This window comes from Onychostoma macrolepis, chromosome 14 (assembly GCF_012432095.1).
Source record: "Onychostoma macrolepis isolate SWU-2019 chromosome 14, ASM1243209v1, whole genome shotgun sequence".
Lineage (NCBI taxonomy): Eukaryota > Metazoa > Chordata > Actinopteri > Cypriniformes > Cyprinidae > Onychostoma > Onychostoma macrolepis.
Window position 1 is genome coordinate 646,862 of NC_081168.1, and position 15,348 is coordinate 662,209.

The following is a 15,348-nucleotide window of genomic DNA, read 5'->3' on the forward strand; positions in this document are numbered from 1 at the left end:
CTACAGCTTTAATGTCATTTACACATTTAACACAAATTATTAACAAACTGTAACCTAAAAAAAATAAAAAATAAAAAATTACATGGTTAACAATAAATGTGTGTTTAATAATTAAATGCATGACAATAAAAACAGCAGCTCATGACACTGAATGACAAAAGAACACAAAAAGCTGAAAACTGCCTACATAAGATAAATAATTAAAATGATTTATTGTGTGTGATCATTTAAATTAGAAGGTCATTTTGGTAGTAATAATAAAAATAATGGCTGTGACGTTACATAAACGAAATGTCTGAATTCTATCAACACAAACAGAGAAAAGCACAGAAACACATGGTCACTCAGCAGAACACACACTGATCTTGCTGTCTATGTGAGGATTTATTACACGCAATTATTCTAATTCATGCTATTTCACAGACAGAAGTTCAGCTGAAGTATTAATGTCATGAAGAGAAAAGAAGAGACTCTATAATATATCTCACTGTTACTGATTTATCATGCAGCTCAAAGCATTATGGGTAGAATCTCTCATCAGTCTATTCTGATTCATGAACACAGTTTCACTGATGTTGCAACAGAAACCCAAAACCCAGGATAGAGCAGCTGAGTGAATGTGGTCTGGACTGTGTGGATGAGGCTCATTGTGTCAGAGACGCTGTAGAAGGACAAAATTCCTGCACTGTGATCCACAAACACTCCTATTCTCCTGCTGATGGACTTTACAGGGAGACGAGTCTCTATGTTATTGTGTTTGAATGAGTAACTGGAGGAAGAGCAGATCAAACTCCAGGACTGATCATTAGATCCAAACCAACTCTCATTACCCCGTCCCTTCCTGCTGATGCTCTTATATGACACTGATATAAACACACCTTTATCTCCACTCCACTGCAGCTCCCAGTAATAGCGTCCCCACACACTCTCTCTACACAACACCTGAGCAGAATACTCAAATCTGTCTGGATGATCAGGATACGACTGATCTGTGTCAGTGTTGGTAATCACACTGTTGCTCTCAGACAGGAGGAGGCGTTTATGTGCTGTGTTCAGATCCAGAGTGAGCTGATGGGAATCTGATGGAGATAAAACACATCAGAATCAGGAATTATGAATCTGTTTGATCTTTTCATGTAGCTGAACTCTTCATGTTTAGTGTATCATCAGTGTCTCAGTACAGATGACCAGATATCTGTGCAAATCATCATTTACATCATCAATTATAAAACTCTTCACTTTATTTTGATGGTCCCTTTCGAACATTCTGTTGACACTAAGTAATGTTGCAACTTCATGTCAACAAACTCTCATAAGAGTATTAGTAGACTGTCTGCTTCATATCTACTAACTCCTTATTGTGTTGGTCTCCCAACAGATATTCTACTGACTATAAGTAACTTTGGAAGAACGTGTCAACTTAATCTAACCCTAACCCTACCAGTCAACTAATACACTACTAACACTCTAATGAGAGTTAGTAGAAATGTAGGTGCAACATTAGTTATAGTCAATAGAATGTGTTAAAGGGGCCATCAAAATAAAGTGAAACCAGCTCTTCTTTCACCTTCTACAGAAGAACATGTACACACTCAGTGAGTTTTTCTGCTGGTTTTCTTACTGACTTACATTGTAGGAAGTCCTTCCTGGTTCTGGGAACAATGTTGGTGAATGTGACTGTGGAAATCAACAGACATGAACAGTGTGATTCTCATGATCCTGCATCCATTCCTAAGACATTTCTAATATGATGTTCTCCATGATATGAGAGGATGATGGACTGGTTTCTGAGAGCAGATGAATCTCCAGGACTTTACCTCTGTCTGAGATCTTCTTGAGATCCTCTTTGCAGAAATTCTCCAGTTTGTCTCTCAGCTGATGGACAGATTCTCTCAGGCCTTCAGAAGAAAAGAGAAAACTGAAAGGACCGTCATTTACGTCTGTAGATTCAGGAGGTGCTGAGAGAGACTGGAAACTCTACAGAAAACAGAAATCAAAACTCATCAGCTCCACATTTCTATTGTCTTTTTAGTCATTTCTTTTTTCAAATGTGGCTGCACAAGTGAACAAACATTGTTTATATTTCCATGTTCATCACATGGGATAAAATGAATGATTCTAGGCCAGAGTTGTAATGAATGCTTCTATTAAACTACTGTATGGAATACTGAATGTAATGTATATTGGGGCAAATATTTGCTAGTAATTAGAGATGCACCGATTGCAATTTTCTTGGCTGATTCCACTTTTTTTGTAAGTGTGACCTGCATACGTCCTGTGTGACTTTCTGTTACAGGGCAAACGAGACGTGAGGCGTGCGGATCCATGTGCAAGGTTTTATTCAAGGACATAGTCATAAATACAGGCAGGGTCGAACAATGGCAAACAGGTACATCACAGGCAAGGCAAAGAGTCATCCAAAACAGGCATGGGTCAGTCGACAGCGAACAGTATCCAAAGGGGCTTGACAAGAGAGGTAATCCGAGAAACGTAAGCAATAGTCCAGGCAGGGGAAAACACAATCCGAAACAGGCAAGGCAAGGCAAGACTAGGGAAACTACAAAAGGCTCTGTAGGGTAGCTAAAGCTAGAACAGCGATAAATGCATCCAATACTCGGCAGTGAAAGAGAGGAAGTCCGTGGCTTATGTAAGGTGTGTGATTGGCTGCACCTGAGTGCGTGTAACAAGTGCAATGAATTGTGGGAACTGAAGTCCGGAGTGACATGTAAAAGTCTGTGTGGTGTGAGAGTCAATGTAAAGTGAAGACGACATCTGGTGGTGAGTAACTGGAAGTGCATGGCCAGGATTCGTGACACTTTGATTGGAACTATTTTATTTGGTGCAGTCTAAAAAATGTTGGGTAAAATTCAACCCGAATTCCGGAAAAGTTAGGACGTTTTGTAAATTTTAATAAAATGAAAACTAAAAGACTTTCAAATCACACGAGCCAATATTTTATTCACAATAGAACATAGAGAACATAACAAATGTTTAAACTAAGAAATTTTACACTTTTATGCAGTAAATGAGCTCATTTCAAATTTGATGCCTGCTACAGGTCTCAAAAAAGCTGGCACGGGGGCAACAAAGGGCTGAAAAAGCGAGACATTTTGAAAAGATTCAGCTGGGAGAACATCTAGCAACTAATTAAGTTAATTGACATCAGGTCTGTAACATGATTAGCTATAAAAGGGATGTCTTAGAGAGGCAGAGTCTCTCAGAAGTAAAGATGGGCAGAGGCTCTCCAATCTGTGTACGAGTACGTAAAATTATTGTGGAATACTTTAAAAACAATGTTCCTCAACGTCAAATTGCAAAGGCTTTGCAAATCTCATTATCTATAGTGCATAACATCATCAAAAGATTCAGAGAAACTGGAGAAATTTCTGCGCATAAGGGACAAGGCCGAGGACCTTTGTTGGATGCTCGTAGTCTTCGGGCCCTCAGGCGACAATGCATCACTCATCGGCATGATTCTGTCATTGACATTACTAAATGGGCCCAGGAATACTTCCAGAAACCACTGTCATGCCATCTGCAGATGCCAACTAAAGCTCTATCGTGCAAAAAGGAAGCTATATGTGAACATGGTCCAGAAGCGCCGTTGTGTCCTGTGGGCCAAGGCTCATTTAAAATGGACTGTTTCAAAGTGGGAGTGTTCTATGGTCTCCAGAACTCCAGAAACTCATAACCTTGATGCCCAGACGTCTTCAAACTGTTTTGAAAAGAAGAGGAGATGCTACACCATGGTAAACATGCCCCCATCCCAACTATTCTGAGACCTGTAGCAGCCATCAAATTTGAAATGAGCTTATTTTGTGCATAAAATTGTTATGTTATCTATGTTCTATCGTGAATAAAATATCGGCTCTTGTTATTTGAAAATCTTTTAGTTTTCATTTTATTCAAATTTTAAAAACTTCACAACATTTCCGGAATTCGGGTTGTACAACCCAGTGCTAGGTAAAATATGGACAAACCCAGGGATTGGGTTGTTTTGACCCAGCGGTTGGGTTACTACCCAGAAGGTTGGGTTAAACATTTAACCCAACCGTTGGTTGAAAACAACCCAATCGCTGGATCTGTCCATATTTTACCCAGCACTGGGTTGTATTTAACTCTAGTTTAACTCTGTATCTAACTGTAGTTTATTTATATAGCACATTTCATACACAATGGAAATTCAAAGTGCTTTACATAAAAGGAAGTAAAATAATCATAAAAAAAATAATAAAAACTTTTTAAATGATTTCGAAATTGATTTAAAATGAATATAAAAACAGTTAAAAATAGAAAATGAAAATACAGTGCAGTCAGTTTGGACGTAGCACAGTGCTCATTCAATAAATGCACAGCTAAACAGATGAGTTTTGAGTCTGCATTTAAATGTGGCTAATGTTTTAGCAGATCTGATCTCTTCTGGAAGCTTCCAACTGCGGGTGGCATAATAGCTAAAACCGGACTCCCCTTGTTTTGTGTGAACCCTTGGTATTTCTAACTGACTCGAGCCTCATGATCTGAGTGGTCTGTTAGGTTTATATTCAGTGATGTCCGCAAAGAGCCTTCGTGTACATCCTCCAATGACGCGGATCCTAGCGGACCCTTTTACACTCGCACACATGGAAATTATAACACATGCTTAATTGATCCATGCATCTCTACTAGTAATGCTATAATACCTGATTTCACTAGTAGCCTAGATTAGAATTAAAAAAGTACATTATTTTACTGGATATGCACTTTTTAAATGTTTCTATTGAATGCAGTCACTTATAATCACTATAAAAAGCAAAAACAATATTAGAATTGAATTGTTAAATTACTAAATTTTTGAAAAAAGCTGCAACAAATTCAGTCATTTTAAGCCAAATATAAGTCCCTTAAATCCTCATGGGCTGATTGCTAATATATAGCCTCACTTCATGTTTGGGGACTTCATGATCAAATTCATCAATGTGTTACAGACAAATAAAAATCCTTTTTATCAGGTTTGAGGATCATTTGATCCAATTTAGATGAATGTTACTCAGAATCGGTACTATTGAATTCACTGATTTCACCATGACGTAATAAATCAGAAGGAAAAATCAGATAAAAAGTTGAAGTTAATGTGGTTTTGAACTGTTGGTGGCGCTAGTGGTGTTTGACAGCTAAATATATCTTCCAGAAGAAAGAGCTCAGAGAAATGATTCCTAAGAGATTTCCAGAGCTGAAAGCCATTTGTAAGCGGTGTCTCTTTCAGAAGAAGATGATCAGATGAGAGTCTGACTGATGATTATATAATAAGACACTCATGAAATGTTTCTCTGTGAGTCTGGTGTCACAGCAGGATCTGCTCAAGTCCACTATGATCCTGTTCTTCTAGATCTGTGTTACCTGCAGGAACTGGATGTGATCCTGTGTGTGTGAAAGCTGCTCCAGCTCAGCGTCTCTCCTCCTCAGATCATTGATCTCCTGCTCCAGTCGCTCCAGTCGTCCTTCAGCTCGACTCACTGCTTGCTTTTCCTGATCTCTGATCAGCCGTATCAGCTCAGAGCGGCTTTTCTCAATGGAGCGGATGAGCTCAGTAAAGATCCTCTCACTGTCCTCCACTGCTGTCTGTGCAGAGCGCTGTTAGGACACACAGTGATTCAGGCTTCAGTGAGTCTGAACTGAGACGGAGACAAACTTCTCTTCTTCTCCAGACTCACCTTATGAGACTCCACAGTCTCTCTCAGCTGCTGAAGATCTTTCTCTCTCTGCTGGATTCTCTGCTGGAACGTCTTCTGCATCTTCTTCAGTTGCTTCTGCAGGACAAACAGATGATAGTGAATCTCACAGAAAACTACTGGCACTAAATCATCATGTGATCAGATGAATCCAGTAAAAGTGGAGCTGATAACTAATGGCTGTAGGTTCAAACTCCAGAAATGATTTTCATTTACAATCATCGTACATAAATTATCATGAAGATTAAGGCTTGTTTCACACCCCATGCATATGTGGCACTAGTGTAAAGAAAAGACATAACTTGAAGACCCCCATTTACAATTTGAGTTTTATATATATATATTTCTTACAGACGTGGTAATCTACCCAGACTAAATGTCTGAAAGTGCTTGGAGTGGGTCTTGGGCTCCTGCTTATATACTTTAATATCTGCAGGAATGGTACATCTTTTCAGGTGCACACAGTGGCATGAATTATCCAGACCACTAGGGGGAGCTCTCGCCAAGGTCTGCTCAAAAAACACGTAATACAGTAGTTAATGCGAGGTGAGCAGATAGATAACACACAGAATTGAGACGCTCCATATGTGATTGACTTTATACTGTCATATCTTTTCTTGCAGATTTACATGCAACCAATCTTATTAAATGTGTTACACCAGAAATGACGCCGGTTCCTTTCTAAATGTGTAACACATACATATAGTAAAAGTGAAACTAACACAGACGTAGAGCTTCACACTGACAGTGTTTCTGCTGTGTAATTAAGCTGTGACTGTACACTGAAAATAGACTATTGGATCATTACACTGAGTATTAACTTGATCGCTAGTTTTAAATACCTTTTTCTCTGTCCTCTGTGCTGCAGCTGATACAATGTTGTGGTTTTTATGTTCATATTTCGTACACAGCAGACAAATGCATTGTTTGTCAGTAATACAGTACATTTCCAGATGCTTCTCGTGTTTCTGGCAGATCATCTCCTGCAGTCGTCCAGTGGCATCGGTCACTTTGTGTCTTTTTGCTTTAAACAAACTCTCATGTTGTTCGAGGTGATTCTGACAGTAAGAGTTCAGACACACCAGACAGGACTTAGCGGCTTTGTATTTTCTTCCAGTACAGACGTCACACTGCACATCTCCAGCTCCAGCGTAACAGTCAGCAGGACGTTTCCTCTTCTTCAGTTTCTCCACCACTTCAGCCAGCATGGTGTTTCTAGCTAAAGCAGGTCTTGGACTGAAGGTCTGTCTGCACTGAGGGCAGCTGTAGACTCTCATCTGATCCTCCTGATCCCAGCAGCCTGTAATACAGCTCTTACAGTAACTGTGTCCACAGGGAATGGTCACTGGATCCTTCAGGAGATCCAGACACACTGAACACATGAACTCATCCTGAGAAACTCTGGCTTCTGCCATTTTACTGCATGAATACAGAGTCACAAAAACACAACAGCTCAACTACACTTCAGTTTCTCTTTCCCTGAACTCAGGTGATTCCTGTTTCCTGGTTCTTTGTTTCAGTGACGTGTAAAACAGGTGTGTCTGCGAGTCTCTAAAGCAGCTTCCTCATTCCTCCTTCTGTAGAGTTGCAAACACACACACACACACACACTGGTTTCCATGTTTTATGGGGTCATTCTATACAAACTGTTACCTTTCACACTTTACATGTTACCCTTGGGAGATATCATCAGGAAACATGGTGTTAGCTTTCACTGTTATGCTGAATTCAATTATGTCATCGTCCAGCTCAGTTCAGTTTAAATAGTATCTGTTCAATCAATTTGACGATATCACTGGAAATTAAAGTGAAATGAAATCGGTGACAGAATGGAGAAAAAAACCTTGGGAGAAACCAGGCTCAGTCGGGGGGCCAGTTCTCCTCTGACCGGATGAACCAGCAGTTCAATTCCAACAGCAGCAAAGTCAGATTGTGCAGAGGACTCGTCTGGGTCCCAAGGTCTTGTCCCGATGGCCGTCTAGGTGACAAAGTCTTCACTGGGGATCTGTCTCTGGGGCTCATCTAGGTGTCCTGATCTCCGCTGACATTCAGGGCTGTAGAGGTCATCTCTAGGTGCTGATCCACCATCTGATCTGGAAACGGACTGGATCCGGGTGACTGGTGACAGGTCAACCGGAACCGGGAACACTTCCCATAACACCCGATGTACTTGTTACATAGTTAGAAGAATGGCATCTATGCTAATATTAGTTTGTTTCATTCTTATTCCGAGGTCACTGTAGCCACACGTATCCAGTCTGTATCCGGATCAGATGGTGGATCAGAACCTAGAGATGACCTCTACAGCCCTGAATGTCAGCAGAGACCAGGAGAACTAGATGTGCCCCAGAGACTGATGCCCCCCGAAGACCTTGTCACCTAGACGGCCATCGGGACAAGACCATGGGAACCAGATGAGTCCTCTGCACAATCTGACTTTGCTGCAGTTGGAATTGAACTGCTGGTTTCGTTCTGGCCAGAGAAGAACTGGCCCCCCGACTGAGCCTGGTTTCTCCCAAGGTTTTTTCTCCATTCTGTCACCTCTGGCTTCTCCATTCTGGCGCCTCTGGCTTGCTTAGTTGGGGACACTTAATTTCCAGTGATTTCATCAACTTGATTGCACAGACACTATTTGAACAGAACTCAGCTGGACAATGACATCACTACATCAATGATGAACTGACTTTAACTAAAAGTTGTGTTTACTGTTTTGCATTATTACACACTATTTTCCTATTTAATACTTTAAAGCTGCTTTGACACAATCTCTATTGTTAAAAGCACTATATAAATAAAGGTGACTTAACTTGACTCTTTGTTGTTGTTGCTGGTCTCAGCATCTTCACCGTCTCTGATGGGGCACAGGACGCAGTGGACGGTGGAGCTGCTGCATGGCTGTGGCTTTCACTCGTGGTGGAGGCATCACAGTCTCTGCGATTCCACACGGAACATAAATACAAATTGAAAAACCTGTGAAATCTAAGTTAAAAGTTTCTGAGAATATTCAATATCTGTATTTATTTTATTGTTTGACAGTTGTTTTGTTTTCATTAGGAATCCTGCAAGCACTTTATTTTTCATTGATATTAAGCAGATGTAATTCTTTTGTTCAGATAAAAATGTTATGACATTGTATGTAACAACTGTAACTGTGAACCTTTAAAGCAGGGTCGAAAAATATCTATGGTCTGTTTATAAAAGCTTACATTTTATAAATTTAATTTAACTAAAGAATCCTGCAAGCACTTTATTTTTCCCGCTTTACTTGTACTGCACAAAAAGTAGTTCAATAACGTTGAATTTTAACAGGGACTGATTAATGCAAATGCACATCCCACTGTGTTCTGGTTAAATATTTTAATTTTTTTTAATATGGTTTGCATATGGTAGTGTGTTCTTAATGACAGCTTTCCTAAAATTATATCCTATTCCTAAAATAAGAAATATCCCATTATATCGCCTTGCTTACAGTATCGCAATGTATCGCAAAATATCATATCGCAACCCCTGTATCGTGATAAATATCGTATCACCATATTCTTGCCAACACACAGCCCTATTCTACTCAGCTCAGAGTCTTCATTGTTGCTGGTGTCTTCCAGCTCAGATTCTTCATTGACACCAATCCTATCACATTGTGTTCTTTGTCGTCACCAGCCTGTCCATCACTGAGCCAATTTCCTCACCAAACCTTCTCCTTTAAGCTCCACTGAAGCATCCATTCCCTCAGCTCCACCTCCGCTGGCAGCCTTCAGCCCATCACTCCACCTCGGCTGCTCTTTGCCTCAGCTTTACCTCGGTCTCCGGGATCTTCTGTGTCACTCGGTCTCTGTGGCTCAGAATGGGTCTCCACCTCCAGCTGCTCCTCCTCGGTCAGTCTTCTCCTTGGCTTCAACTAGCATCTTTAGCCCAGCTAAAAGTGATATGGAGATTAAATTGCGGATGAATAAACGCATGGTTAGACTGATGGATTTGAATAATGGTAATATTTTAATGTCATTTGATGACAAAGTTTCACCAATGAACAAACAGAACTGATAACCACATGACAAGACAATGAACCAATGAGAACATCACAAATGGACTAAAGGAACACATGAGGAGGAAATGAATTCAAAGTAAAAGACATGAACACCAACAAAACCTAAAACCAACCGTGACAATGTGTGAAGTTATAGAATGTAAGAATGTCTATGAGGGCTACATAATAAAAGTCAATATATGCTTACAGTTGTTGTTTTTTTAATCCTGCCTGGGGTATGTTCTGGTGAGTTGTGTTGCGTTTTTGTAAAAATCTTTGTAAAAACTCCATAAAGATATGTTATACAAAAAATGGCTGTGATTAAGATGAAATGCTTGTTGTATTCCTCATTTGTAATGAATTGCTTATAAGGATAAAAGCTTCCACTAAATGCATAAATGTAAATGTGAACGACTGGATGACTGCGACAGCAGCGACACAGAACACGTGCATCACACACCTGCTCCCACAATCCACTGGGGTTTGTTCTCAACTCACTGGTTTGTATCAGAGATTGTCTTATTATTGGGAGATGAGAGGGTCTGTATTACTATAAATCGTAACGGCTAACTTAGATCACTTGAAGCACCTCAGCCTATCATCAAAGCCACCGGTAGGCAAGCCAGCAACCTTTAACCAAAAAAAGTGTAACAGCTAATGCTAACGCTTCCGCTTTGGGAGTATGTGGGAAAGGAGACAAGAGGCCGTTTTGCATGAATGGGTGTCAGTGGAGGAGAGGCTACGCTGAATAAACAGCTTTTTGGAGAAAAGAGCCTATCATTTAGTGATGCAGCAGTGCCCAGCATTTTATGACAGTCAGTAACCATTTACCACGCAGTTTCTTGAGGATAGATGCACTTGTCTTGTGAATAAATGTTCTATATTTGTTGCTATATCACTAATAAAGGTACAGTAGGACTGCAATGTTTGTGGAATGTGCTTTACTGAGCGGAAATAAAGAGTGCAAATTGCTCTATTAGCTTCAAAGCCATAGAAAGTAAAATTTGTATTATTATTATTTTCATTAAGCACATGCAATATCATACAATGTTTATAATTAAATTATCCATTTCTCTTTATTCATCAAAATGCATTACATCAGCGTCATATATGGCGGTAAGTCATTATAATTCAAGTCTTATTATAATTGCTAAAACCTGAAAGCCAAATAAAGAAAACAGAGATTTTTTTTCTTTAGACAATAATCACTCAATATTACACAACGCCTGTTATTAAATACAAAATAAAATTTTTCTCATAGTAAAAGCAACCTATAGTTCCCAACAAAAGTATTGTTTAGCATAAAATGTGTTGAGATTAGTGGACAGGCAGTCAGTTTCTTAAATGATAAGCTGTTTCCTCACAAAAGTGGTTTATTCTGTGCAGCGAAGCCTCTCCTCCATTGACACAAATTAAAAAAAAAAAACAGTCTCTGGTCTCCTTTCCTGTGTGCTACCAAAGCAGCAGCGTTAGCATTAGCCGTTACCAGAGGTGTAAAGAGTACCTGAAACCATACCTGAGTAAAAGTACAGATACCTTACAGTGAAAGTTACTCCACTACAAGTTACAAGTCACCATTTAGAACTTGAGTAAAAGTCTTAGAGTATCTGATTTTTACAGTACTTAAGTATTTTACTTATACTAGGCTCAAAGATGCACTAGTCAAAGAGACATTCCAGTCAAAAACTGTAACGTTGTGGAGAAGCTGAGGAAACAGGCAGAGGCAAGGATCTATGTGCAGGGATTTCATGGAAAAACTAGAACAAACAATAAGCCAAAATCCAAAGGGAACAAAGAACAGAATGATGGGCAAACAGACAACCATTACATTCAACAACTCACAAAGAACTAAAGAAACACTAGGGCTATATATTGTTAAGGAAAATGAGCAATTGTCCTATTGCAAGTTTGCCTTTTTATTTCTTTAATACCTTTTTATTGTAACTACAAGTTATTATACGTGTTGGTTTATTAAGAAAGAGACCACACATGTTATTGTATTTGTTTTATTGAAAGTAGTTTATTAAGAAAGACACAACACATGGTATTGTATTAAGCATTTATTAAGAAAATGTTATAGCATATATCAATAGGAAGATAGCCAGAAAAGAAATATGTATTAGCCAGAGCTTTGAGGAAAGGAATGTTACCGTTGAGTGATGTGTTGCAGACGCAGCGAAGGAGGCATCTTAGAAGAAGGTCTTGGAGAAGAAAAAATGAGAAAATGGAGGACTTCTTAGGGAAATTCCCAGACCTCATGACATCAAGACATTGGAATCCACCTGCTGTCTATAAAGGACTGAAGTACGATGAAGAGAATCAGATGCTGGTTCTGTGTGACAGCTCTCCGGTGCCGGCGGCCTTGCCAGAGATGCCTCTCGACAACCGAGCAAATTATATATACCTTTGTTTTAATTTCTAAGTTTTTTATATTAGTATTTTATTTGTAATGTATTTAGCCTATATACAATAAAACTATAATTAATTTTAACCTTAGAAGCTTGCCTGCCTGAAGAGTCTGATTTATAGACTTGAGCAAGAACAGACCACGGAGAAGTCTTCTGAGACCTATTTTGTGAGTATGAAAATTTACATGCTTATAGGACAGGACAGACTCGACTTTCTTTATCTAACCTGAGAATAAATAAAATAAGGTAGAAGGTGTATGGAATTTAGCACCGCAAAACATGGCGCCCAACGTGTCGGGGGCATATTGATCATTGATTACTGGCCAGGATCAATGACCAGTTGCTCAACCTTGACAATACGTTACAGACACGAGAGTATTGAGTTTGATAGGTGAAAGGGATCCTATAAAAACTCGAGTAGGCTAAAAATCATTTGAGGAGAATTATTTAATAGACCCAGAAAGAGTTGAATGTGCACACAAGAAGTGAAAATCTCGTAAGTTAGAGGTGAATGCTTACTGAGGTTAGATAAGCCAAGAGAAGGCTGAAGAGGGCTATAAAACTGTCAAGTGGGGGACGCCCTGCTTAGGAGCAGTAAAGCCCAGGAACATACGAGAGTATATGAGGACAGAGATCCTTTAATACGTGTATGTGAGAGTAGTTTTATACGAACTAAAACGTTGGTTTAAAGTAATACCGAGTTAATTTAGGTTCCATCCAGAGACAAATTAAGAACAGTAAAAGTTCAATGGAACAAATATAGTAGGAATTTTAGTATAAAATAGCCTACTGAAAGTATTAAAAGCTTATTGTATTACTGTATTAAAAACTGAGTATTATGTGGTGTTAGGCATGGGACGATAACCGGTTTCAAGGTATACCGCGGTTTGGAAAACTCACGGTTTCAAAACCTCTAAAATTTTCCCTTATACCGTTTCTGCGGTATGCGCAGTTTTTGGCGTGTCGTCAAAGAGGAAAGTGCAGGACTCTCTCAGTTGTGAGCAGTGAAGAGCGTAACGAGTCACACGACCCCTGCTCCTCTGGTTGGTGCGAGCGGTCAGTGAGAGTCATCTGTGTGTAGGATGATGGCCGAAGAGGCTGAATCCCTGGAACTTTTTCCCCCGTCGAAAAAGATGAAGTCTGCGTATGGGAATTTTTCGGGTAACGTAGACTAATCACAACGATGTACCAACCTGATCTCACAGAATTCCGTGTAATGTTCACGGACTTAATTAACCCCGAATCTGTGGTGCATCACGGAATCGCCGAAAATTCCATGATGGGCTCACAGAAGGCATCAGCCGTGGTCCATGCACGGATTCACTGGTTCAACACCAGCGCTGCATCGGACCACGTAAAAAGAGTGACTCCGATGCAGTTATACTTTCACTGGAGTACCTGACCCCACCCCTACCCTAAACCTACCCAGTTCTGAACAATAATGATGACGATAAATTCCCCAGTATCGCGTCGGCATTTTGATGCTAAGGGTTTCCGTGCGTGGAGCACGGCTGATGCCTGTCACTGACTTACATTGGTATCACTTCTGTGAACCCATCACGGAATTTCCGGCGATTCCATGATGCCACCACAGATTCGGAGGTTAATTAAGTCCGTGAACATTACACGGAATTCTGTGAGATCATGTTGTCCATACAGATGATGTTTTAGCACCGATCGCTAAATAAATACTTACAGGTTGTACATAAACTAAGTTATCTGTGTCATCTTCATTTCTCCCTCTTTAACCCCTGATCAAGACAGAGACCCACTCACCCGCCGTTTGTTTCAGTGTTGAAATAAATACTATTTGGCTTGCTACCGAGGCAGATAACATGGCTAATTAACTAGCTAACGTCAGCTAGTTTCCTCCCTCACGTTACTTCACAGAGCGGGGAATAGCAGACTAAAGTACTACGTTTCTGCGATTTAGTACAATAATTAAATTTAGCTGGTATCACGTCTATACTTTTAAGCCTCCTGCCATTGTTTATATCTGTTCAAAAACAAACTTTTCCGCTGTTAGAGTGTTGTATGGAGAGAGACCCTCTGTGTGTGTGTGTGTTTGTAACACACTCGCGCTCTCTCTCTCCTTATGTATATGTGCACACATCCTCGTACCTCACCGTTCTAAACTTAATCTGGGAAAGGTGAACATTCCTGCATCATTTAGGTTTAGGCTCACTTTAAGTGACTGCATTTTCTTTTTTCATTTATAAGGATTTATTTTATTTTTATTTTTTTACAGAAAATTATTTATTTATTTTCTGGTTATTGTTGAGCTGCAGGTTTAGGCTCACTTAAGTGACTGTACTTAATTTAATTAAGAAGAATTCAATTATTTATTTTAATTATTTAGCCTGACATGTTTACTGTTCCAAAATGTTCTATACGTTTCTTAAAAATAAAATATATTGTGTTCAGTGGGAAAAAAAAGTAATTTTTTTACACAGACATTTAAAAATAACATATTTTAGAGCTATAACAGCAATACCGTGATATTTTTATCTAAGGTTATTATACCATGAGAATCTCATACTGGCCCATGTCTATGTGGAGTCGAGTATTATGTGAGAGAGCTTGACTGAGCGATCGTGATTACCTGCATCTGATACAGCATTCATTCTTCAGCTCAGTCTCATATCCACAATAAAATAATTTTGAATGTCCGCTGAGGAAAGCGATATCTTTGTTGTACTATCCTTTCATCTGTTAAGGGTGATTTCTGATGACAGTGCAACTTGGCTGTATCTTACAAGCTGTCGTTGAAAGTAAAAATAATTTCCCGTTTAAGTCGCTTTCAATATAAAAGTCTTTACTGCTGACTCGTAAACAGTCTCTTGTTGCCATCTAATGGCAGAATAATGAAACTAATCACAATCACAAACACACACACACACTGTTTCCCAATACTGTACTATTGATAAATACTACTCTTATTTATATAAAATATTATATATAAATATTATGTATTGAATAATATTTAATAAACAACAACAGCCATTATGAAAATTACTAGGCAATTCAGTCAAAAGTACAAAGACGGTGTTCTGATATACAGCATTGAAGTTACATTAAAAAAAATAATGTAATGAGATTTTGCCCTGAACCTAAACTATTTGCTTTTGAACAAATAATAGATAAAAAAAAACAACAACAACAACAACAACAACAAAAAACTTGCCCCTTTTAGACTATTCATTTACTAACT

General features: G+C 39.2%; 1 protein-coding gene across 1 annotated transcript; it reads right to left on the bottom strand.

Annotated features, from left to right (window-relative positions):
• Positions 1-7,426, bottom strand: LOC131553690 (tripartite motif-containing protein 16-like). The gene is made up of 6 exons (XM_058798528.1): positions 6,551-7,426; positions 5,691-5,786; positions 5,377-5,610; positions 1,818-1,977; positions 1,630-1,677; positions 1-1,079 (listed from the first exon to the last, which is right to left on the bottom strand). The coding sequence occupies exons 1-6, from the start codon at positions 7,121-7,123 to the stop codon at positions 553-555; spliced, it is 1,638 nt and encodes a 545-aa protein (XP_058654511.1). The 5' UTR covers positions 7,124-7,426; the 3' UTR covers positions 1-552.
• Between the last annotated feature and the right edge of the window lie 7,922 nt (positions 7,427-15,348).

Coding starts and splice junctions, on each gene's coding strand:
- LOC131553690 (XM_058798528.1), bottom strand. CDS start 7,123: ATGGCAGAAGCCAGAGTTTCTCAGGATGAGTTCATGTGTTCAGTGTGT. Junction 5,611..5,690: donor AGACTGTGGAGTCTCATAAG/GTGAGTCTGGAG, acceptor GTGTCCTAACAG/CGCTCTGCACAGACAGCAGT. Junction 1,080..1,629: donor CAGGAAGGACTTCCTACAAT/GTAAGTCAGTAA, acceptor TATCTCCATCAG/ATTCCCATCAGCTCACTCTG.